This window comes from Notechis scutatus, chromosome 2 (genome assembly GCF_049901735.1).
Source record: "Notechis scutatus isolate UNSWTSFEM ecotype Mainland chromosome 2, rNotScu1.2, whole genome shotgun sequence".
NCBI lineage: Eukaryota > Metazoa > Chordata > Lepidosauria > Squamata > Elapidae > Notechis > Notechis scutatus.
Window position 1 is genome coordinate 113,967,909 of NC_142010.1, and position 27,185 is coordinate 113,995,093.

General features: G+C 37.6%; 1 protein-coding gene across 9 annotated transcripts in view; it reads left to right on the plus strand.

Moving 5' to 3' along the window:
* The window catches only part of LOC113411908 (voltage-dependent T-type calcium channel subunit alpha-1G), a 227,083-nt gene that overhangs the window by 155,287 nt on the left and 44,611 nt on the right, over positions 1–27,185 (plus strand). For 6 of the 9 annotated variants that reach the window (XM_087955876.1, XM_087955880.1, XM_087955881.1 and 3 more), the window contains 6 exons: positions 2,107–2,233; positions 8,771–8,896; positions 10,107–10,196; positions 10,809–11,001; positions 16,590–16,640; positions 26,708–26,859. In XM_087955876.1, the coding sequence (XP_087812002.1) occupies positions 2,107–2,233; positions 8,771–8,896; positions 10,107–10,196; positions 10,809–11,001; positions 16,590–16,640; positions 26,708–26,859 (739 nt within the window). Of the gene's footprint in view, positions 1–2,106; positions 2,234–8,770; positions 8,897–10,106; positions 10,197–10,808; positions 11,023–16,589; positions 16,641–26,707; positions 26,860–27,185 lie in introns of all 9 variants that reach the window. The other 3 variants (XM_087955877.1, XM_087955884.1, XM_087955878.1) reach the window with 2 other exon arrangements.

A 27,185-nucleotide genomic window follows, 5' to 3' on the forward strand; every position in this document is an offset into this window, starting at 1 on the left:
TTGTCTAGGCCAGCAGTCGCCAACCAGTGGGCTGTGGCCCACTGGTGGGCTGTGATAAAATTTTGGTGGGCCGCAGAGAAATCTCACCCCCAGAGCAACCCCCCAAAGCAATTAATCCAGGCTGCGCAGAAACACAAGGCTGAGCCGCCTACATGGCCCGCGGGAACCCTCCCCACCCACTCACTCCTTACCCGGTAAACTTGCCTGCTAAATTGCTATTTTTCATTTTTCCGACCATCATCTGTTCTGCTGTGCCGGGAGATTTAGAATAGCTAGGAAGCAGGAAATGGTTGGATTTCTTGCTTTCTAGCTAGTCTTTATATCTTCAGCTCAGCACAGCCGAACCTCCCTTAGGACTGAAGGTTTGCTTGCAAGCAAATTCAGTGCAGACTCACGGCAAGCAAATTTGAGAGACTGAGCTAGCCGATGGCAGTTAGATCACTGAATGATTCTGTGAGCAACTCAATCTGCCTGTTTTGCCTAATTTTGGGTAAAAATTGCTCCTTTTTTTATAAAAAATTCAATATTTACATGCATGGTGTGTTGTGAGTTAATTTTGTGAGTTTGCTTGCCAACAAATTTTATGAGTTTGCTTGCAAGCAAATTTTATGTGACAGACTGAGCTAGCCAATGGCAGATAGATAGAGCTCTGAATGAATCTGTGATTCTGTGAGCAACTCAATCTGCCTGCCTGCTTTGCCTGATTTTGGGTAAAAGTTGCTCTGTTTTTATAAAAAATTCAATATTTATATAAATATTTATAATGTTTTCATACAAGCCATGCCCAGCCAGTCACATGACCACCAAGGCACACCCACAAATTAGGCTATGCCCACAGAACAGGTTAGTAGTCCCTGGGATCTAAAATTATGAGTTTGGTGGTCCCTGAGGTCCAAAAAGTTGGCGACTCCTGGTCCAGGCTGTGGCTCTTCCTTCTATCTCCCAAGGTAATTCCCACATCCCATTACAGAGACACATCAAAAATAAAATAAATCTAAGGAGGTTCTCCACTATTTGAAATATATTAGGCTACTGCCTGCAATTTTTGTCCTTTGATATAGAATTTTCCTCAAATTTTGACATTTTTCTTGGCAGTAGCCTTAAGGGGAAAGAATATAAGTTGCATGTGTTGCTCTTAACAATCTCTAGATTATATTGTTTAAAAATGCCTGTGGGCAAAATGTCTTTTTTTAGGTCAGCATCTGGCAAAATCTGTAAATTCAACTGTTTAGAAATGTCTACAGCTGAAAAGTTATTATATTACCCTGCAATCCAGTTACTTTGGGTGTTTTGCCACTGTCCTATCTGCTCTTCAAAGCGGAGCTAGGGAATCAGATAGACAAACAGATTTATATCCTGCCTTCCCTTCAGTTGTTCAACAAGGACAGTATTCCCTCCTCCAATTTTAACTCACAACAGTCCTGTGTGGATAGCTTCAACTGATTGCTGGTGGTTGGTCAGTGTCACCCTGTGGGTTTTCGTAGCTGAAGATGGGTTTCTCTAGTCCAACATCTCCACTACTACATTACATGAGCTGCTTTTCCTAAAAATCATCTCAAGGCTACAACCTGAGAAGTCAGATGTTCTACAATATTCATTCCATTTATGATAGCAAATACTTTTAAGTAAGTGTTTTTCAAATTCAACCACCTTAAGATGTATGGACTTCAGCTCCTAGAATCCCCAGCCAGCAAGACATTATTTGGTACAGACTCCTACAGGAATTATTGTAATTCAATAAAATAAAGTTTTTGTGGCATAGAGGAAAAGTAAAAAACCACAACAGACATTAAGAAGAAATACAGCCATTCTAAACCATTGTAAAGTGATAACCCCGTGCTTCACATTTAGCCTGCTGTAGTGATTATCATTGTTGGATAAATGTATTGCCTAAAATACAGAGTTTTCCTCTCTTGGGTTTAACTGAAGTCTATTGAACAGAATAGGTGTTGGTCAAAGGAACTCTCTTATTGGCACATTGGCAATTCCATGTTTCCCCTTCTATGTATCAATTAGTCCTTTGTGAACAATTTGAAGGCTTTCTTCCATGTGGTTTGCTAGTCTCATGTCTTAGGATTCTATTAATAAGCCACTTTTGCCTTTCAGGGTCATCAGTCGGGCACAAGGGCTGAAGTTGGTTGTGGAAACCCTGATGTCCTCCCTGAAACCCATTGGAAATATTGTTGTGATTTGCTGTGCTTTTTTCATCATTTTTGGCATCTTGGGAGTCCAGGTAGGTTCTGGGTAGAGTTCCTGGAGAACTTTACTTCATTCTTTCAGCGCAGAAGGTTTGAGAATTTCATACACACCAGTCTTTTCTAATATTGATGTCTCTCATGAGTCTACAAGTGCTGACGCAGCTAAGAAAGAAGGAAATAAGTCCATACTTCAGTGTTCTAGAGCTGCTTCATACAGAATCCTTTTTAGAGATCAGTATAAAACACTGGATCACAACAGTGGGCATATAATGCAGGGAAAGCAAAGTAGCACTTGTGACATTCATATATGAAGTCTGTAGAGCCCCCAAATTAAACCATGTTTAGAATGGGCAACATTTCAAGAGATCACCAACTCTTAGGAGGTTTCTATGTCCTCCCATGATATCTTAAAAGATTTCAGAAAAGCATGTGCAAGATTTCAGCATGCTCATGAGTTTAAATTCTTCACGTTGAGATTATCAAAATCTTCAAAGATTTTACAAAATTATAAGATTTTGGCACTATGCATGCCTGTGGTGAGAGTACTTATGTTACTCTGCATGATTGTGCAATGGTTCTCATTGATGCCAATTTTTTCTCTTCCCTTCCCTTTTTCATCATCAATTTCTTCTGTTTATTTATATACATGCATACATACCCATACATCAGTGCACAGTTAGCATGGGAATCCTCATTGGTTTCAGCAAGATTTTTAGTTTAGTTTAGTTTACTTTATCGTCATTGCACCTCGTACAATGAAAGCAAACACCACCTTCAGTGCACATCATGACCATGACCATGAAAATAAACACAAACACACATCCTTCTCTCTTCACACATTGAACCAAAAAACCCCGACACCAAACCAACATTGCACTATACAGCAGAATTCAAAAGAGCTACTGCCCTGGGATAGAAGCTGTTTTTCAGCCTATTTGTCCTTGTTTTTATTATTCTGTACCGTCTGCCAGATGGTAATAGTTCAAAAAAAAAAGGGTTCCCAGGATGAGATGGATCTTTGAGAATGTTTTGAACTTTCATAAGGCAGCAGGAGCTATAAAGCTCTTCCAAAGAGGGGAGAGGGCAACCAATGATCTTCTGGGCAATGACATTAACCCTCTGGATTGCTTTCCTATCTGCCACTGTGCAATTGGCAAACCATACAGAGGTGCAGTAAGTTAAAATGCTCTCTGTGGTGCAGTGGTAGAAGGTCACCAGCAGTTTTTCATTCAGTTGTTGTTTTCTGAGAAGTCTCAGGTAGTATAATCTCTGCTGGGCCCTTTTGATCAGTGCTGCAATGTGGGCACCCCAGGTCAGGTCCTCTTTTAGGGTAACACCCAGAAACTTAAAACTGGCCACTTGCTCCACTCGGTCTCCATTGATAAGCAAGGGCTGGATGTCTGATCTGTTCCTTCTATAATCCACTATGAGCTCCTTGGTCTTATTGGTGTTGAGGATCAAGTTATTGTTTCCACACCATGAAAGCAACCAGTCCACCTCATCTTGGAAGGCAGACTCATCCCCCCCCCCCGAGATAAGTCCCACCACTGTTGTATCATTTATATTTGTTGTATTATTTATATCAAATATATTATATTTGACATACTAGATTAACAAGAAAGATATTGTGCAGGGATTTCATTTTTTTTCTATCTACTATTTTGCAAGAAGTTCAGGGCTCTCCTCCTCTTAGATGAATAAATGATCTCTGTAGGAAAAAAAAACAATAGCATTATTAAATATAATAATTTGGATGAGCATTCTTTGTAAGCCAATCAAAACTTGGAATGAAAACAACTGAAACTTAAGCTCATTCCACATTTTTTATAATGCCAGTAGTTTGTTTTTTAATTGATTGTAAGATTCATAGTAACCTAATAATGTGCCCATCTGTTCTCTTCATATATTATTTATGGAGAAATGTACTGATACATAATTTGTTACATCAGTTTTATCCTTGCAACTAAACCAGAGCTCATATTCAGCATTTGTAAGCCTTATATTTATCCATATTTAGTGCCATTTCTTCCTTCCCAAGTCCTGCTATGCTGCCTTTTGATGGGGACAGAAGCTCCTGGGCAGGATGAGTAAAGACTGCAGGGAATATACACCAAGGATGTTTGTTTATTTGTTTGTATTCCAATTAGCTCAAGGTGACAAACATATCCAACACACTTTCCTCCTCTTTTTTTCCACACAACAACAACCCTGTGAAGTGAATAGAGCTAAGAAACAGTCGGCTTAAGATCACCCAGCTGGCTTTCATGTCATGTGTCACAGTATCACTCAAGATATCAAGGTCACACCAGCTCACCAGTTAAAGCTCACCTGTGTAGGGAAGGCGTTGAATGATCACTTTAACAATGGCAAAGGTGTTATTTCAAACAGTGCAGGAAAAGATAAAACAGTCCTATATTTTACCAAGAAAATAACATAGATAGATCATATAAAATTATTGATAATATAGTGCCAAATGATACGCCCATCAGGTCAGATGATACCCAACATGTTACTTAGGAAGACTTGAGGAGCTTTTGAAGTACTAATGGTGTTTATGACACAGCCAGATTAAAGCCATCTGGACATTTAATTGCTGATGTAATGCACACACGAAAAGAGCTGCAAGGACAGAATTACAGTGGAAACATAGAATGTAAGAAGCATGAGGATGGAATAATTCAGCATAGTAAAAGACAAAATGTTCTGCCATACATATTGACATTTTAGGCATTATCAGATTGAAGTGTGCTGGCATTGAACATTTCAATCACAAGATCAAACTGACAGCATACAACAACCAATCTTAAAATTGATAATATACATGATGATTTGATTAAATTCCATCAAATTAGTGTCAACTTTTAGTGATCTCATAGATTTTCTACAGGAACATTGGTCCCGAGCCTGGTCCTTCAAGTCTTCTAGTGGTTTCCTGATGATATACTATGAAAGCAAAAATTGGACTTTGAAAAAGCAAGATAGAAAGAATATTAATGATTTTGAACTCTGATGTTGGACAAGACTTTGGAGATAACAAACAAATGGTTGAATATTTCATTCTAGTGTTCTCAAACCAGGGGCAAGTTATCATATTTTGGACACATTATGTACAGATTCAAATCCCTTGAGAATTTCACAATGGTGGAAGGTGGAATAATGATCATCAGCAAGAAGGAGTAACTCTATTAAAGTGGCAATGGGTCTACCATTAGGAAACCAGGAAGATCAGGATAGGGACAGATCATTCTGGAGAAAGTCTACTGATGTGATCTTGAAGAGTTGCACAATCTTGATAGCATGTAATCAGTCAATCAATCAGTCCCACTTTCCAAACATAAGAATTGTCTATTGAACATTCTATTCCTTGCTTGGAACTCTTTCTAAATATGTTGATTCTTGGGTTCTGTCTTATCTTCCATTGCTGTAGACCAGGGGTCTCCAAACTTGGCAACTTTAAGACTTGTGGACTTCAACTCCCAGAATTCTGCAGCTAATATAGCTGGCTGGTGAATTCTGGGAGTTGAAGTCCACAAATATTAAAGTTGCCAAGTTTGAAGACCTGTGCTGTAGACTAAACAACAGCAAATTAGTGTCATAGACACTGTGATAAGAATTTGGTTAGTTTGGTTTGGTTTGAAGGAGTTTAGTTAAGAAAGTAGAATTAGTGCCCAACTATGATTAAGGGAACTCACCCACTGTTGGTGCTTTCTATGCTGCTACCACCCAGTTAGTTCTCCTAGGTAAAATAAAACAAAATGCCATCTTATGTGAGATCTGTCAGTGTGTGCTCATCCCTACTATTTGGACTGCTCACAGGTTTGACATTTATTCTAGAGTTCAGATAAAGAGGTGATATTTTAAAAGCTGGTGAGAATAGTCCCTTGCCACAGGAAACAAGGCATGACCATGCTAGGACCCATTGTCACTCAATAAAAAAGTGAAGGCATCTCAGCTTAGGCTAATACAGGTCACTCTGTTCTATCTATCATAATAACTGTCATGCTCTGCCACTTCATGTTTGCAACTGAATATGTGACAAAATTAATCCTCTCGGATTTTTATAGTTTTCTCCTAGCTGATAATCACATCTGACATGGTTGAAGTCAAGACTTAAGGGTTGTTTGACTTGATTCAACACAAAGTGATGCCGGTGCTTTGTCTGCTATCTCTATGAAGAATTTCAGCTGAGGTCTATGTTCAAGTAGGAGAAGAAGCACTTTTCTAAACTCTCTCCTGTGTCACTTTTTCAGATGTGCACTCTTGTCTCTTATTTAACCTAGCAGCTAGTACATCATGTTTATTTAAGTAGGATTAATCTCCAGTTAAAAAAGGAAGCCACTCTCTTTATACATGGCTGTTGTTCAGCTAGCTTGCCTTCCTTAGCTTCAGTCCTGGTAGCAGTCAGAAAAAATCACAGCTTCATCAATATTATGGTTGAGGCTTTGGTGTCTCCTTTTGGAAATGGCGCATCAGTTTTTTCCCCTTGCTGAAATTTTGGGAGAAAAAAGAGTCTTAAGTTCTATTTGTCTGAACAGGTTTTGATAGCTGAACTCATGAATTTAATTTCTACTTTGATCTTCTTGCGGTTCTTAGTGAATTAATGTCTACATTTTTTAAAGAACATACATTGTGGCTGTCTTAAGGGTTTAATTAAGTACTTTGTATACACCATAAATCTAAGGAGAGGCAAAATGCAAATATTTTCACTTTTTAAAAAAAGTAAATTCCAGGATTTTTCCAACAATAGTTGAAATAAAATCCCTCTAAAATGGGGGGATGACCTTGAATATATAATTTATCTGTTATATTCATTTACTATCATTTCTACGCCACTCAGTTCCCTTTGTTTTCGAGCAGTTTACATTGAGCAACAACAAGATTAAAACCGTTGTAATCTCACAAAAACATTCACTAACTGTGCCATCTAAGATCTCCATCATCCCTAATGATTTCCTTGTTGGAAGTCCAACAGGGTAGGGATGATCCAATCCCAGATGACTTTTTCTTTTAGGGAAAAGGGGGGAACTACTTCAACACAGTGTCTTCCACTCCTAGTCCTCTCACTTGGTCCAGAAGGAGAGCATATTTGAAGGTAATGATTTAAAGCTACCAAGGGATTCAGAAAAGATCCAGCCACACTCTCCATCCCAGTCCTGCTGAAGGTCATCCAACAGGGCGAACACTCTGATTTCCATCCCAGTTGAGCATAAATCCTAACAAAGTCTTAATAATCTACAGTATAACCTTATGCTGATCACCTTTCAAAACCTTTCCTATAGTGTACTGTCTAAAAATATAAAGTTAGAGCCAGGGAATAGTTGGATAAAATAGCTGGGTCAGGTGATAGTTTCTTAAGAAGGAGGCACACCATTGCCTCTTTCAAGGTGAGAGATAAATGCTTCTCCCTCAAGAATGTCTACACCACCATCTATTGTAAACCTAGTCTCTTATTATTTCCCTCATGGCCTTCACAGCTAGACTAATAAGGCCATTGACATACAGTTTCTACCATTCTTACAGACCAAAGAAGAGATAATAAGCTTTTTAGCTGCTACTGATCATGAGAGCTATATTTTAGCACCAGTTTTTAAGGCAATACCAATTGCTAAGAGGCAAGGGCAGAAAACTGCTAGTGCCCTCATGTCCTGCTTGGCAGCTCCCAGGGTAGATAGATAACCTCAGGAAAAAATATAATCATTAAAAGAGGGGAGGGATGCCCAAGTCTTTTAATAACCATCTTACCCACTGCCTCTAGCCAACTATGGATTGTCTTTATGTTTATTTGTGTTAAAGTATCCATTAAGGCTGAACTGCAAATTTCACCTGGAACATAAATTAGCATAGAGGGTAATCCCTAGGCAAGATATGGGATAAATACTTGTAATAAATAGGATGAAAGTATATGTATCCTAGCATTGTGTCGCCTTCAAATGGTTATTTAACAGAATGTCAAAGTTCTATTGGCAAAGGGATAATATTCTTGAAAAACTTTACAGCATACCAGAAGTTGCATTGACTGGAGTCTTCAGATAATGCCCGGTTTTCAAATATATTTGCCATATTTCAATCCCCCACCCTACAAGAGCATTGTACACCTTGTTTTGTATAGCCCTGCAGATTGTACAAGAGCTAAGTTTCTATCATTATCAAGGGGATTCCAAGTTTGGAAAGGTTCGGCCATGACCTCTTTAATGAAAAATTTACTTTGTTCATTTATTGTAAGTATTTTAATGCTACCTTTTAGTGAAATAGGATGGGCTCACTCTAAATCATTACTATGTTTTTGAAAACCAGCAAAGAATAAAATGTATAATGCCATAATTATACAGCAAAACCTGTATAAATCAAGAATAGCAGCAGCTTAAAAACTGCAATGCTACAGTATTCCTTCCATAAAATTGGATGGCTAAAAGCTTTGGGGCTAATGCCAAAAGCTCAAGTGAGATGCAGATGGGCCTCTCTGTAGGAAGAACCTTAAAATCAGACATTTGCAAATGGTGCACTGTGGAAGACTACAGAAAAAGACCTCCCCATATTATTTCAGTGACTGAGTATTCTCTCCTTTTTCACAGCTGTTCAAGGGGAAGTTTTTTGTCTGCCAAGGCGAAGACACAAGGAACATTACCAACAAGTCAGACTGTGCAGAAGCCAACTATAAATGGATCCGGCACAAGTATAATTTTGATAATCTTGGCCAGGTACTGATGAAATAGTAATCTGCTGCAGTGCTCCCTTATTTGCTTTGATTCAAAGCAGATGTGAAATAGCCTTGTTGCAGCCACCATAACAAATCATCTACAGCACTTCCTAGTCAGACTGTCTACATTTAAAGATCCTCAGTTGGTATACATTCCTATCACAATTAAGACTAGCCCACACTCTTTCTTTGGACATTTAATGGCTGTACAATACTCTAATCAAACTTGTATCTATCATGAAGAAAAGTTTGTCTCAGAAGACTGAAACCATGAACCCCCACATATCTACTACCTCAGTCCCATCTTGACTATTGCAGTGGGTTCTACATGGGGCTGTTCTTGAAAAGTATCCAGGAGCTCCAATTGGTTCAAAATGCAGTGACCCACATGGTTTTGTGCAGGCTCAGGTATGCACATGTGTCACCTCTCCTGTGGGAGTTACAATTGGCTGCCGATTTGCTTCTGGGTGCAATTCAAGAAGTTGGTTGTTACCTTTAAAGCCCCTCATGGCTTGGGACCAGGTTATCTAAGGGAGCATCTCTTCCTGGTTAATTCCACCCAACCCAGTAGAGTGGGGAGGCAAGGAATGGTGCAGGCCCAATCTCCTAAGGAGGTACAACTGACAGGATCCAGAAGAAGGGCATTCTCTCTGGTAGCTCCCTCCCTTTGGAATATCATCCCTGCAGAGATTAGACTCCCCCCGCACTCTGACACACTTTCATAAGGTCCTGAAGACCTGGTTTTGCCAATTGCCTAAGGAACTCAGAGTGGGATGGAGCCCATCAACTGGCATGTTTGATTGTGTGTTGTCACCAGGGGTGGGTGGGGAGTTTTTTTATTCTTTTATATTGGGTTTTTATTCTTTGTAAGCTACCCAGAGCCACTGAGAGAAACTGGATGACTAGATAAATCTTCTAAATAAATGTATTTACTATTATCCCAGGAAATCATATTTGAGCAGTATAATAAGCATTAAGTACAAATAGGTGAAGGTTAGAGGTAAGGCTGTTCCTGTTTGTTGGAATAACCCTCCATGTCAGATCAGTACTTGATATCTTTTTCCTGGCAAGAAGCTTTGGCTTATTATTATCAACTAGGTTGAAAAAAAAAGTACAAATTCAAACATGAGTCAAGAGGCAGGTAGAATACGATACATATTATATTGTTTTTCCTCTTAGCTAACATGCTTGGTTTCCATTTGTTTTTCTAGGCTTTAATGTCTTTATTTGTTCTGGCGTCTAAAGATGGGTGGGTGGACATCATGTACGATGGATTGGATGCTGTAGGGGTAGACCAGCAGGTAGGTGTTTTTGTATCACATTGTCAGAAGCCCAAGAAATAGGCGTGCTTGTTTTAGAGACTTAAAAAAAATAAATATGTGAAATACAAATATTTGGAGTTCCTAAATTTATCATGGACATTGTAAAATTCTAATCCTATTTATTTATTTATTTGATTTGTCAATCGCTTACAAGATAATAGATAAAAGTAATAAACATGAGTAAGAATACAGGAAATAGGTACGAATAAATGGGGACAATAGGACAGGGATGGGAGGCACGATGGTGCACTTATGCACGCCCCTTACAGACCTCTTAGGAATGGGGTGAGGTCAATAGTGGTTAGTTTGAGGTTAAAGGAGTGGGGGTTAGAGGATGTAACAACAGAGTCAGGTAGTGCATTCCAGGCATTGACCACTCTGTTGCTGAAGTCGTACTTTCTGCAATCAAGTTTGAAGCAGTTTATATTGAGTTTGTATCTGTTGTGTGCTCTTGTATTGTTGTGATTGAAGCTGAAGTAGTCATTGACTGGTAGGACATTGTAGCAGATAATTTTGTGTGCTACGCTTAAGTCTAACCATAGGCAGCGTAGTTCAACATAGCGTGTAATGGCTTCTCCCTTTATTTTATAGCCAGTCATGAACTATAACCCTTGGATGCTCCTCTACTTTATCTCCTTCCTGCTGATTGTTGCCTTCTTTGTGCTCAATATGTTTGTTGGGGTCGTGGTGGAGAATTTCCATAAATGTCGTCAGCATCAGGAAGAAGAAGAAGCCAAGAGACGGGAAGAGAAGAGGCTCAAACGCCTGGAGAAAAAGAGAAGGAGTAAGGAGAAACAGATGGCTGGTCGGTAGTCTTTCCTCATCTTTCTGAGTCCTGCTTGACCTTTGACAGTCTCCCCTATTCCCTGCCTAGCATTTGAAAGCTAGATTCCCCTCACAAGCATGTCCAGCTACAAAATTTGCATGAAGACTATAGCTCTGGTAAAGGCTAAGCAAAAATCCATAGAAATACATCAATGGCTGCATGATTTGCAATTATTTTATATGCTGGGCAGTTTAAAATGCACTACAGTAATTTAAATATAATTTTTCCACTGCATAAAAGCATAGCTTTATCCAAATAGTGTCGAATGCAAAGACCAACAGTTCCAGAATGGGCCAATTATCTTAGGCGCATTCTGCACTGTTGCTGATAGTTAGTTTCACTATTTGGTTTATTACAGCCTTGTAATGTCAAAATGAAATCACTTTTGCTAAAAAAAAATTTGGCTAATTTCCATATGGACTGACAAAATATAGAATTTTCAAGGATGTAATAATAAAGCCATTTTGTATTAGAATTGCTTGGAAATATAATACATTTACTTGAGAAATACAGATTCTTTTTCTTTAAAAAAAATGTCAAAATGAGAAATTAACCAAATGAAATTAACCAATTGGAGTAAATCTACTGAAACTCAAACTTGGTAAACTATTTACTGTAGAATAAAGCACAGAACTTTTGATGACCGCATTAGACTTACGTGAAATCTGAGAAACTTCACATGTTGTCTTTCTTACTTCAGTTTTTATTTAATTGGAAAAGCAGGAGGTAATGATCAGGTCAGAGGTCACAGGTCAGAGGAACTTCATTTTGCATGTTTTCTATTGTTCCTGCGTCTATTGTCATGTTACATTCCATATGTCCATTCATGGTGTTTCATGTTACAGTCATCTTGATATGTTCTGAAACTTTTTCTCATTTTTACTTTTGTTATATCCTGTTTAGAGGAGCATCAATATATCTATGGGAGTTCTCTTTGGTTTTAATACAGTTGTTTAACCTCCTATTTCTGCTTTGCTTTGCTTTCTATCTGCCTGTTTCATATACTAATTAATATGATCATAAACAAATTAATCATATCTAATCCTTCTTTATCATATGATAAAGCTGTTTCTAAACCTTGAATTTTAACTCTCTTTATTCATATATAAGGATTCCAGACTGAGCGTTCAAAGCTAAGTCACACCAGCACTCTGGTTCCTTATGTTGAGTTTTATGAAACTTCATGTCTTAAAAGAAGAGAGATCTGTTATACACTATGATGCTATGAGGTGCTCCAGATATCTTTTCACAACTGACAGGACACAAGTATGTTGACCTATATATCAAGAAATGTACATACCTAAGGGTTATCAATTTCTTTCATATTAAAGCCATACATTGACTTCCTCTGCTAAAATCCTTGGGATTCGGGTTTAGAATGCATGTATTATGCAAAAGTGAAGAAGGTAGTTGCAGACTGTCTTAATCATATATCATGCCAGTAAAATTTTTTTAAAAAACACCCCGCAACTGGGTTTCTGCTTTCATAATTTCTGCACATCTTAACCTATTTACAATATAAATATGGTAAAGGGCATAATATACACCAAATGTTTGGATTTATTTATTTATTTGCATAAAGAAAACATAGACTTCTTCCTTATGTTACCCAACTCTACCAGCAATCACTTTGTTTTCCCAGATGCAAATTTTTGCTATTTTTTTAAATGGGCCATTTTAAGAATTGTTGAACTTTCTGGGGGGGAAAATCCAGTGAGGAATGAAAGTTCTGAATACTTTTGAAATATTCCACAGGATTGTTCCTCTGGCAGGTTTTGGCATAAAAAAGGCTGTTATCTGGCATGCCATTTTGTACTGCATTTTCAAAGACCTATTTTTTCTACACCTTTATAATCTGCCTTTAGTTTCTCTGTGAATCCTTATTTAAAATTTGATATATTGCCTCACTGTTCAATGTATCTTACCTTAGCTTCCCTTATCTCAGTGCAATCTCAGCCACTTAAAGATGTGCGGCTCTAGTTGCCTTCTTGAGTTGAAATTGAAGTCAACACATCTTCAAGCTGCCCTGGCTGAGAAATACTGCCTTGCCTTACCTGCCTTTTTTTCTGCCAGAAAAGTCATTTTCCTGTTAATTGCTTATTGTGTAACCTTCCTCTAAATTGCTTTGGCCTGCCTACAGCTCAGGCCTCCAACCATGCTCTTGTTCCTCAGAAGGCAGAAATATACCAAATGTAATGTTTCCAGTCATCTGATGTTGCATCAGTGGCATAACCTTGCTGCTCCCCTGAAAACCCAGAATTAAAGTTTCAGGAATTACATGGAAGTATCTAAGGACAAAAATACAAGCAGTCCAGAAATAACTTTTATAAATCATAATAATTACCAGTAGGGTGTTAGCCCACACTAAAAAAGGTGACTAGAGCTAAGGCAGACAAATGAATTACAGATTTAAGAATGATTACTCCATTACTGAGAGAATTATTTACAGTTCTTATTTTTATAATACTGTAATAATATCTGCAGTCTCATATTGTCAGTAATATTTAACAATAGTTCTACTTATAGACTTAATACAGGACATAAAATGATCTAACTACATATTATTGTAAATAAACTCTTGATAAGCTAAATTGGAAGAATAAATAATGCTTAGACATAACATGGTTTGTTACCTTTTGCCTCAACATGATTTGCTAACCCACTTATTATGAGTGATATGCTGTGTGCAACTAGGTCATTATAGGTTAAGAAATCATAGTTTTTGAAAAATCTTGGTTTACTGTTCACATAGTCTTATGTGTGAACAGAATCAATATTACATAGTCCAATTTAATCAATAAAGGAATTTAGTAAAAGTGTAACAAAACTACAGTCTCCATTTGTAAACCTAACAATTATGATTCCCACTAATGAGTCTCATTATCAAAAGCTATAACAAATGTGGTGAACATATAATTGCTTTTCCCCCAACACGGCCTCATGAAAGCTTTTTGAATAATATGGTTTTTCATTATCCATTAATAATTTTTTTTGAAAATTAATTTCACATCAAGAAGAATAATTCATTTTAAGAAAACTTTCACAATCTAATGGCATTTTGCAAAATAAACAGAATGGTAAAATACCTTACATTTTAACATCATACAAAAATCAGTGAGGCAAGTAACCACCTCAGACAATATTTTCTTCTTTCTTAATAAAGTCATAGACTCCTTTTATGAACAGCAAAATAGACACTTACTCTAAGGATGACCACCATTTAATAGTTGAAATTCAATGTAGAGAAAAGTAAAGTCCTACACTTAGGCAAGAAAAACCAAAAGTATACATATAGACTGAGTGAAACCAGGCTCAATAGCAGTAACTGTGGGAGGGATCTTGGAGTCTTAGTGAACAACCAGTTAAATGTGAGCCAGCAGTGTGCAGCAACAGCCAAAAAAGCTAATGCAATCCTAAGTTGCATTAACAGAGGGATACAATCGAGATCAAGTGAGGTACTAATACCACTCTATAAAGCTTTAGTAAGACCACACCTAGAATACTGCATCCAATTTTGGTCACCACACTATAAAAATATGTTGAGACTCTAGAAAAAGTACAGAGAAGAGCAACCAGGACGATTAGGGGACTGGGGACTAAAACATATAAAGAATGGTTACAGGAACTGGGCATGGCTAGTCTAATGAAGAGAAGGACCAAGGGGAGACATGATAGCAGTCTTCCAATATTTGAGGGGCTGCCACAGGGAGGAAGGGGTCAAGCTATTTTCTAAAGTGCCTGTAGGCCAGACAAGGAATAATGGATGGAAATTGAACAAGGAGAGATTTAACCTGGAAATAAGGAGAAACTTTCTGACAGAACAATCGATCAATGGAACAACTTGCCCTCGGAAGTTGTGGGAGTGCCATCACTTGAGAAGTTCAAGAAGAGATTGGACTTCCATTTGTCAGAAATGGTGTTGGGTCTCCCGCTTGGGCAGGGGGTTGAACTAGATGACCTATAAGGTCCCTTCCAACTCTGATTATCCGTTATCAAGAGGGCCACATAACCTTTTACAGGTGCCAAAGTTTCCAAATTTGCCAAGCTCACATCGCACACATATCTGTCACATGGGGATATTTCAGTTTAGATTAGCTGTGACATACATATTATACTATATAGTTTACTCGTCTTTTTCATGTGCTGCCCACCTCTATATGGGATGTTTTCAACGGTCTTGATCAGAGAAGGCTCTGAGGGATGCCAGAAGGGAACTTAAGGGCCACACATGGTTTACTCTAATGTAATGTCTTTTGAGAATCTACCCAGTAATTCTGTAGGGAACTTCCATATCTACCAAATAAAATGCTGCTCCTATTTATGTGAACCTTCTGTGATTTACAGATTCCTAAAAAACTCTATTAGTTTGTGAAAGATTTTTTTCCCCTAACAGTAGTTGCTAACCATTATCTCACAGCGGAGAAAATTATTTTTGTCCCTATGCCACGTATTATTAATTCCAAGGCTTATAACACAGAAATCATGCAAAGATAAAGGTATTCTGTGTTTCCACAGCTTCTATTATTGGAATGAAAGCACCTCATATGAACACCCAATTAAAAAGATATACCATCCCCAGTATCACTCAAAGTAGACAAATTGTCAAGTTTGTTTATGTACATAATCCTATTTTTCCATCTGTAACTTTATCTGGTCTCTTTTCTGAATTTGTTTGCAATGAAGAGTGCATAAAATTTGCATATGTAAAAGTTTCACATGCATTTTTGTACATGTCTTAATGTACAAAATATTTGGAAATAATTATCTTTAATATAGTGGTTTTAAATGCGCACCTTTTCCTAATATATGGATTTTTGCACAGATCTCTCTTGCTTTCTCTCTCACTTGAGTTGTAAAGTGCTTCACAGAATTTGGAAAAATTATGTATACTGATGTATAATTTTTCAGTAAGTTCGATATAGATTCAGGAACTGGATAAGAATTTGCATTCTGCTTACTGATAGAAAGAGGGAATATCTGCTTCAGAAAATAAAAAAAAATCTTCAAGTTGCATTACTCTAAATAATTTCTAAAGCCCTATTTTTATCCTTAATAAACAAAAGAATATGATTAATTCATACACACTCACAAAAGCTATCTTGAAGATTTTAATCTGAGTAGCAAAGTAACGAGTAGTAATAAGGTTGCAGTGATGTGGGGGCAGGAATGGAAAAAGAGAAGAATGCATCCTGAGGTGGTATAGTATAGGCCTCCTGAGGTGGGCATCCTCCAGAAGGGTTGGCACAGACTGAAAGAGGCAAACTGAGGCACCATATATAAAGGATAGTCCATAATATGTTCAGTTTATAAGTTCTGGTGGGTCATAGAACAGTGGGAAAAAATCTCTTGCTGTTTCCTTGGGGTGAAATTGTGTTCCAGTGTTTACACAATAATTCCTTCTAACCTCTATTAGAATATCTCAAAGGAAGTGCCTTAGTCATTGGGGTCTTGGTTTGCTTTGCCATAATAGTGGTGAATGCTGGAAGTGGGATGAAGGGTTTGCCTCCTGTCCACTCAGGTGATTTAATGACCTTTCATTCTTCTAGATCTAATGCTGGATGATGTAATAATGGACAGCTCAGCCAGTGCAGTGCCAGGTACTGGGATGTCCTTGCCGTCTTTGTCTCACGTGACTTTTCATGCTGTGTGACTTAACGGCTGGCCATGGGTTCTTTGAGCCATCTCGCTAGACTGTGTGTAGTGGAAGGTCTTTCTTTCCTCGCTCTCTACTCTGCATGCTTTGTTTTGTAAACATCTGCAGGCTTGACTTATCACTGACACAATTAATTTGGGATATTTATATGTTGTCTTGGTTTTTAGATAATTTTATTTCTCATCATAAACATTGTCCCCTTTTTGCTACTTTCAGAAAGAGATTTTTGGATGATGTCTGGGTCATCTACTTTAGAGCTATTCTATATGTGCCACTCAGCCTTGTAATGTTCTACCTTTAAACAGCTTGGCCCTTTATACAAAAACTGTGGATCCAACAGGCTCTGCCTCTCCTAAATAATTATTGTTTATAGCTTGCAGTACCCATGCATTTCCTCCGAGTTCTCTGCATGTTCCTCTTTTTTTCTGCTTCTGGAGAGAAGAAGAGAGAGAAAAAGAGAAAGAAACACAGTTCTCATCTCCCCCTCTTGCCAAAATTTAAGGAAATTCAAATGATTCCTTCTCCTAAAGAATCTAAAAAAGAATCCTATTGCCCATAAGAAAAGCAATCACCAGACTAATCACTGTAGACTCCTTTTTTTTTGCATTTCTGAACCCAGTGTTCTTCCACATTAGAAGAAGGCAGTTTATATTTGCTTAAATTCTTCTAGCATAGCAATAGAATAAATCCAACATGGAAGGGGTTAATGTAATCACTCTACTTCTAACTGCATCAGGCCTAACTACCTTTTCCTATAGATATCTTGGGTATACCTTATATTCAATTATGTTCAATTCAGGGATGGGATTCAATTTTTTTAACAACTGGTTTGTGGGCATGGCTAGGTGAGCGTGGCTAGGTGACTGAGTGGGCATGGCTTCTTTTTTTTTTTTTTTTGCACACCCACCCATTTTTTGCCTCCTGGGCCTTAGGGAAGCCTCCTGGGTGGGGGTGTTTTTGCTCCCAAGAAGCTTCCCTGGAGCCCAGGAAGGCAAAAAATGGAGCACGGGGTGGTGCAGCTCTCCCACCTCCGTGCCCCTTTTTGCCTCCTTGGCCTCAGGGAAGCCTCCTGGGCAAAACAGTAAGACAACAAGGGGGATCCTGGCACAGCTGATCATTGGAACAGCTGATCATCGGGTGGGGAGAAAAAAGAAATACCTTAAGGAGTGACTGGGTGGGGGAGAACGCAGTCAGCGATGTCGGGCATACACGAGATGTCATACATGCGCAATAAGGACTGACTGGGCGGGAAGGGGAGGGGCAGGTGGAGAGGGGCGGGGCCAGCCAGGGGCATGTTTTGCCGGTTCTCTGAACTGCGCAGAAGCATAACAACCGGTTCTATAGAACCAGTCTGAACTGGTAGAATCCCACCCCTGGGTAAATTTGATTTACCCTGTGACTTCATCAGACCTCTTCATTATCTTTGAAGCTGCAAGGATCATCTCTGTACATGGAATATGTGTACAGCATGGGAAGAAAGACTCTGCAGAAGCTGGATGGTATTACCAAAGCCACATGTTTCCTAGTTATAATAAGAAGCTTCATGCTCTTATTTCATAATATGAGATCTTATATAGAGGAAGGATCCATAGAATGTTTGCTGACTAATTTCTCAGCTCCAATCCATGTACTGAAATAAAGTTGGGTAGTTGGACTACAGTCTGGATGTCTAAGCAGGGATGCTATTTGGGGCAGCCATACTCATGAGGTAAATTTCTTCCCTCTGGCAATGGAGGGAGGGAGCAACTGGAGCCCTGCCCTGCCTTCTAGCCCCAGCTGCCTCCTACACAACATATTTTGAGAAGAAATTCATACAGGGAGTGTGTAAAATTATCCCATTGGATAGCAATGAAGGGAGGGTGACAGTGGAGTGGTTGCAATCTCCACACTTTAGAAAATAAGTTCTGTTAAATCTCCCTGGGCACCAACCCCTAAACTGGATGGATTCTTAAAGCCAAAGCCCATCTCTTAATCATGACAAAACAGCAAAAAATTTAGAAGAGCAAGAACGTCTCTTTTGAATCTTATAAATTTTTAATTTAAAAAGACAAAAGAATATTAACATTAGAAGGTCATGACCTCCAGATAGGTTGGCATGCATTCTTGTGGGAGAAAAAGGGTAAAGCACATACCTATTTCAATCGACACCAAATAAAAGATTCACTTATCCAAATATGGAGAAGAATTAAAAAAAACACTATATGAAGATACCACATTGGTTGTCAACCATGGAGGCTATGATACACCTGAATAGATTAGATTTAGATAAAATTATAAACTACAATGAAATATTAGACACCCGAGGGAAATTAAAATCAAATCAAGAGCTCAAAGAACAGGGAATTACAATTGATTGGTGGCCATACCTACAAATTCAAAATAGATATAAAAAAGATTTAGAAGAATTCGGATTTGATAAGGGGCAAAATCAACTAGATAAAATTTTAATTGGACCAGAACAAAAATTTATATCCAAAGCATATAGATACTTGTTAGACTTTAAAATGGAAGAAGAAATTGTGAAGAGTAATATGATAGCATGGGTGTGGAACTTTGGATATAACATAGACTTAGAAGAATGGGAAAAATTATGGAGCACAAATTATAAATTAACAATGGCTTCGGTATATAAAGAAAATCTATATAAAATGTTTTATTGGTGGCACTTAGCCCTGGCAAGACTGGCCAAAATATACCCAAATACTAATCCCAAATGTTGGGAATGCCAACAAGCTGATGGTACCTTCTACCACACGTGGTGGTTATGCCCCGAGACCAGGACTTATTGGACCAAAATTAAAGATTGGATGCAGGAAATTACAGGATATCAAATTGAACCAAAACCAGAACTCTTCCTATTGGGAATAATTAGAGATCAATACAGGGGTGGGTTTCTACAGGTTCTTTCCACCTCTGTAGAACCAGTAGCTCTGAAGAGCAGCAGACATAGAACCGGTTCTATGTCTGCTGATGTTTTTGCCCACCTGGGCTCTTACCTGACCTTTATTTCCTGATTTTTCAACTTCAGCTGCTGAACGAGGCACAGCTGCAATTAAAAAAGCAGGAAAAAAGGGCTGTTTCAAAGGCTGCTTCTCTTCACGCAGTGTGCTGATGACGATTTACAGGTGCGCTCACAGCATGCAGGGAAGCACATCATAAATAACCGAACCTCGTAAATCACCGAACCAATAGTTAACCCTGTCGTATCCCACCTCTGGATCAATACCCAAAAAGGATTAAATATATTATTTTACATATTCTAACATCAGCCAGGATAGCTTTCGCATAAATGTGAAAAGGACCAATTACTCCAACAGAGGACTTAGTCCTACAAAAAATTATAGAATGTGCAGAAATGGACATGCATACATTAAAAATGAAAGAAAAGGAAGATTCCGATTATTACTCAATTTGGCATAAATGATATGAAAGGTTAGAAAATAGAGATAAGAAATAAGAAGTGAAGATTAACCAGAAGAGACCTTAAAGGAATGGTGCGTAGATATGTAAATATCTATGTAAAATATACAAGTATATAAATTAGTAATAATTATAGATAGGGATAACAGTTATTGGTTGATATGTGTAAAATATTGTAGAAACTATAAGATAATAATATTTGTAGATGTCAAAAAGCTGTTGAAACCATGAATATGATTTGTATTGGTGGAAAACACAATAAAAATATTTTTTAAGAAAAATAATAATTTAAGATTGTTTTTTTTCCACTCCATACAAATTACTAACAATTTCTTGCCATTTTTGTTATTTTTTTTCCTCAAATCAGAATTTGGTGCCAATGGAAAGATACTTTTCTTTCCTCCTAAAAATAAAGCAAATCCCCAAATTTCTTAAGAGGATTTACAAGTGCAGAAACCAGCAACTACATGCTCTGCTGTGGAGTTGACCTTAATGGCTACAGTGGTTACATGAAAAGTTGTGGCAGAAATAGATAACAATGCAGTTGAGTATCAAGGAAAAAAATTGGGAAGTAGACAGTGTCACTATTGAAATTTACTAGCTTGAGCACTCTGCTGCCTAGAGCAGAACATAGGAAAGAATTTATCTTCCTGGTCCATTTTTGAGGCCTTGTCTTAGAGTCCGTTGACATAGCGAGTGTTAGTCTTACCAAGTAATCTAGACAAAGAAAGACAACCATGAGCACTAATTTATTATTTTGATGTATTACAGCCTCCCACTCCAAAAGAAATTGGTTGGCTTACAACATCTAATATGCAATTTAAAACAATTAAAACAATAACAAACAAATGACAGCAAAGCAAATATCAGCTCACATACACATAACAATAAAATAAATATGGCAAGGCCTTCTTTATCATAGCTGAACATCTTATCAGCTCTAAATGAGAAGATACTCTCAGGATTTACACATTTGGAAAGCCAAGACTTTTGACATGAATTTGACAAACAAGCTGAGCAGCCTAGAACCAATTAGCTGGGAACCTTTTTCAAGTTGGTCAATTATTTGATGGTGCTGGCAGCTAAATGGGCACAGTGCCTCTTCAAGGAGGGTGTCCTATATCACAGTACCTGATGTGCCAAATGCATCTGAAATGCAGCTCTAAGAGAACACCTAGGATTGTGTTTAAAAAAAACAATGAAAAAGAATAAGCCAGAAGATATTTATCCATATATTATGACTTAATTAAAATTGACCCAGCTTGTTTTACTGAATGTTAAATCTCCTTAATGTTACCATTTCCTACATTTCATTTCAGTGTGTTTGTGTACCTATATTCTCTGTATGGACTGGGAGGCTAATCTTAGTCTCCTTTTAGACAGATATTAGGAGAACATTTCATAGATGTGCAATTTCAGTGTGGTTAAATAATCATTTTTATGTTTAGGTATATATTTTAGTGTTTCATTGTGTTTTGAATGTGTTGGGTTCAAACAGGGCCATTCTTCACAGCAGGCTCAGAAATAATCTCATAATTCTTGGCTTTTGTATGTATTATTTTCAAAGCGGTACTTGGTGTTTTCTTTGTTGCTGTCTGAGACTGGTATTAGTGTTATCATATGTAATCTGCAGTGCTTATTACTGTGAATAGACAACATCTAAACGTGTGTGTTGCAAGGAAACAAGGAATGCTACATCACCTTGTACAAACTTTCCATACTCAGATGAGTAATTTGTACATGAAAATGCAGGTTGGCTATTTTTGCTTTTGCATTTTACAAGTTGTACCATGTGGGAAAGTATATCTTATTATTTGCATAATCTCTTTGTGTTGATTGCTGGTTTGGAGTGGATATTTCATTTGTTAGAAAATGCTGCCTCTTATAACTAAAAATCTCAATGGGAACAATTTAACCATTTTCCACTTTGCTTTTTTAAAATATCATTCACTAAAAAGACTAATAAATCTACTTCTTTAAATGTCAACGTTCCTTCCATGCGCATCACCTTCCACTTAATATTCCCTGGACAGTTTGTAAATCCAGCTGCTTAGTGATATTGCTTCCCTATGACCTCCTCCTCCATTCTATGAAAGCTTGAGGGAGTATTCAACTCCCTGCCTGTGAAACATTAAGCAACCAGCCACTTCAGGTGCCATTCAAAATGATATATAAATGCCAATGCTATTAGACAACTGGTTACAGCTGCCACACCAGATCTGTTCACAGCATCACTCTAGAAAATCGGTGGGGAAATAAAAAAAGAAGAAGAGTAAGTTTTCCTGGCTTCAGGCTATATAATGAATAAAAGAGTGCTTTCCCACTGATGCTATGTGTGAGTTGGATGGCCATATAAATTTGTTTAATTCATAAATATTCCAGTCACAAGGAGGCTAAGGTAGCACGTACATATGTCATTGATAATATGATCACATTTTAAAATTTGTCTCTGGAGTAAACATTAAATAAAAAATAATAAACATTGAGAGAGAGAGTTGGGAATTGACATACAGTTTTCCACATGATTTGAGCAGGTAAATTACCCACTAGGAACATGAATAGATATCTGAAAACCAACTGCAGGTAAATGATTACAGGACAGATACTTTGCTGTTTATAGAAAAAGCAACTTTGTTCTGATTCTACTTTTTGACGGAATCAGGATGAGTTTAAATCAATGCATATCCACTCCCTTTCCTCTGGGCCATAATATAGCAGCTTGATTTAAAACCTGTTTTGATCATTTGCCAATATCTGGTGTTTACTGTGGGCTTTTTGACAGATATCTCCTAGTTGATGCATGTTCTTACTCAATCATTTGATCTTCCTTCCTCTCTTTTCCCTCCTTTACCCGCACACGTATAAACACACACATACCCCACTGGTTTCTCAGTGACAGGATGCTATCTCAATTTTTCTAGAATCTTCCAGACAAATTGCAGCATCCTGTCATCCTCAATCCCAATGTATTGTAGCAGTATTTGTGATATTGTGTAATTTGGTGTGATTCATCATTTGAACAGGTGTCTGTATTTCCCAAGATATATATATGTACAGGTACAAACAATGCTGTCTCAAAAGGGGGGCATGGATTTAAGGTATCTAAAAGGTGTCTAAGTACCAATATTTACAAATAACTATAAATCTGGCTTCTTTGTATCTCCTAAAAAGAAATAATATTGGTATTTGGAAATAAGGTTCCCTGCCCACCTAAAATCAGGAGCTGTTGATTTAAAACCCACAAGAAGCATGGTGTTACTATGTGTGGTTCTTTGCAAGGTAAAAGGTATAATTTCTACTAATATGCATGATTGGAATGCGAACACAACAAAGCTAGTGGTTAGCAAGATTTAAGAGCAAGGCAGGCTAAGTACCATATTAATAACATTATTGGCAGATGCAGAAGCATTAATAGGCTACGGCATTACAAATGTATCAAAATAATTTTAATTGTAACTTTTTAAAAAACAGGTAATAGTGAATGCCCTTGAATCACAGGGTAGGATATTAGTTACAAATAGACAGTGAAGACAGACTAAACAAAGTGGTGGATGAGAAGGGGGCTTTTGGAATATGCAGGAGGTTTTTTTAATCATTTAAAAATACATTTTTTTCTCCAAATCTGGAGAATTGATATCCCAATCTTCCTTGGGTATCAAAAGAAAAACCTAAAGCTGCAGGATCTGTCTCAATTGCCAGTGCCTAAGCCATCATTGATAGATGTCCATCTATATTGTTCAGAACTGTTTTGCAAGTGTTTCTAAACATTTTCCTTTTTTAAAAAAATGCATAAAAGGTGAATGGAAAAACAGATAAAAAGACACATGGCATTTTGGGGAGAAAAAGAGAAAGAAAACAAAACAAATTATATATATATATATGTTGTGTGACCTGTGAAGCTGAATTCACACTGCAGGTGAATAACCTCCCTGTGATTTTATTTAAATACAATGTCTGTCTTCACCCACAGCATAAGGAATGGGAAATGAGCAACCCTGCTTATAAGATTATGCTACCACATGCTTTGTTGTTATGCAGGTAACATTTGCAATCTCAGTATAAATCCCTGCTATATATTAACAGCCTCTTTTGTTATTGTTTGGAATTAATCTGCCAGTCATAGCTGAACCCTTGGATGCCAGTGCAATTATTCATAAATAAATTGTCCCAAAGAAAAGACAGAAATTGTGACTTTTTTTTCCTGCCTGACTGTGAATTATGGATAAGCACTGAACAATAAGAGATCAGCAAATTAGAATAGGGCTTCTCTTTGAAATTATAACTTGGTTCATAGCCAGGGCCCCAGTTCATAACGTAATTTTATTCAGACATTTTAGTTAATTTCCTCTTCACAGTTTTGCATAATGCCATTGAGATATCTCCTTTTTTATGGATATTTATGCAGAATGTTACAGTTCTGATGAAAGTTGAGATTTAGATAGCTACCATCCTGTCTAAATTTTGTTGTTGTTCTTTTTGGAATGGTATTGAGCATTCAGATTCATCTTAATATGTCTCAATTTCCATATTATAACATGGCATTCAGGATCAGACAGCATATAGACTAGCAGCAAGTTGTCTCTGCTGTGTCTTATTTTGAAATGCTGGGGCAAAAATTTAGGGTCATTTGAAGAAAACTTACAGAGTACTACAGTACAACACTTTTCTTCTTCTCGTCAGTTCCAAAAAAGTAGACCAGGACGGGTCCCCAAACTTGGCAACTTTAAGACTTGTGGACTTCAATTCTCAGAATTCTCCAGCAAGGTATGCTGGCTGGAGAATTCTGGGAGTTGAAGTCCACAAGTCTTAAAGTTGTCAAGTTTGGAGACCCCTGAAGTAGAGTCTCAAGAAGATTTTTTTTTTTTCTCTTCAGCAAGTAAGAGTTATTCAGTGTCACTCCTGCCTGCAAAAATAATCCTATACTTGGCCTCCTTACATATCAAAAACAATCATTTTACTCAGGAAAAACAGGTTCCTTGGCTATCATTCCTGACACAATGTGATGATTCCTGGCAACTTCACAAACATCATGCACATCTGATTCTTTCATACAAAATAAGGTGGAAAGATAACACAAATCGTTTTGTTTTTTTATGGGGAGGGATCTTTATATTTGGAGCTGTGATTTATTTGAGGTTTGCAGGCAGAAACAAGACCACCCTTCTACCATGCAAAAAGACCACTGAGTCCCATAAATCCCTAAGATGGAATCAGAACCCAGCATTTCAGTACCCAGGAGACAAGCTAGATGACTTCTACATGCAAAACTGCTAACTCCTAAATTTAGATTTTCTTTACAGTCAAAAATAGGCATACTTCCCCCACCCCAAATGAATTCTTATATTTGCTCGGTGTTGCTAAATGCCGTACCATTCAATTCCCTTGGCTCAGTCATGTTCATAACCAGTTGATCATTTAATCGCAGGCATAATGTTATCTCTGACATCTTCAAGACAGTCCTTTTCATTTAATGTTGCATTATAATGCCTCTTTGAAAATTGCCCTGAATTATAGACTTGACATTTCCTCATTAGAGATTAGGTGTATAATGAGTTTATCTGCTGGAACATTCAGGGTCTAAAGAGAAAGTGTCATCCCTGATGCAGCCAAACACCAGAGATTAACCAGGAATGGCTGCATTTTAGCAATTACACTTAAACGGAAGATCATTTAATCCTGAGCATCCACACATATTTTTCCCCATAAACTCTTTTCCTGAAATCGAGAACAAGGTGTTTCCACTTTTTTTCTCTACTCCTTAAGCATGTACTTTGAAATGCCTTGTGAGGTGCTTTTTTATGTTCAGATATTTTACAAATGTGCATCTCCTTATCCCTTTTAAGTTTCAGTATTTTACTGTAAAATGCTACCCCACACGGTATCTTTTTATCTGTTCACTGTCTAAAGTGCATTGAGTTCTTGGCTATACTATAGAGCCCAAGCTTGACAGATACAATGTTCCAGGTTATCTGGACACTGTAGAACAGAAGATGTATGTCACAGACATGCAAGCATTCCATCACAGCATTTCTACCCTAAATATGTCCTGAATGAACTCTACATGCAAGATTACTATCCTCTACTATTATCAAAACGCTTCGTATATTGTCTCCAAATTTCCCCAAACTCTGATCCCAAGAGTTTTCCCAAGATTTTTACGGTTTTCAATATCACATGCTAATATGCTTCAAGCTGCTGTTATTATGCATAATAGATAGGTCACATACTTCCAAGTCTGGTAGGTTTTTTTTTTCTTCTACAGCAATTAAAAAGAAAATGTAATATATTTAAAGAATAATCTTTTTCTAAAATTATTTTGAAACCTGAAATGAATCTATTCTTTTACTCATCTCATATCTAGTCACAGAAGGCTGGCTGTTGTGCATGTGTTATTGGAATTGTTTGAACGAATTGTATGAATGTACTGCCTTGCTATGCATTAATTACAGTAGTTTGTAAACACATTTGCCCTACCCTACTCCAGTGGGGGGGGGAAAGCTTACTTGAATGAATCTGATAGCCAGTGCTGAACGTGGTCTTGAGAAAAAGGGATTGTTTTCTGAATTGCTTCTTTACTTTTTTCCTTTTCAGAAGCACAGTGTAAACCGTACTACTCTGATTATTCTCGCTTCCGACTTCTGATTCACCAAATGTGCACCACCCATTATCTGGATTTATTCATCACAGGTGTGATTGGGCTCAATGTCATCACCATGGCCATGGAACATTACCACCAGCCCAAGGTAGGATAGAAAAGTATTGGTCAATGGTGGATATTAGCATCATTGCTAGAAGGAATTAGAATTGCACCTCTGTTAATTAAAATAGAACAATTGGCAGTGAATTCACTACCACACTAAGTGGCATGTTGATAGAGAGATTTTCACTTTCTTCACTTGAATGCCACTGGGGATCAGACCCTCAGTTCTGATTGAACCTGTTACACACACACACACAAAGATTCTTATTTAAGTACATACATGGAATCTTAGTCAAATATGATTGACTTGAATACTTTAACATACTTTCAAAAAGCCTTCATTCTCTCTCTCTCTCTCTCTCACACACA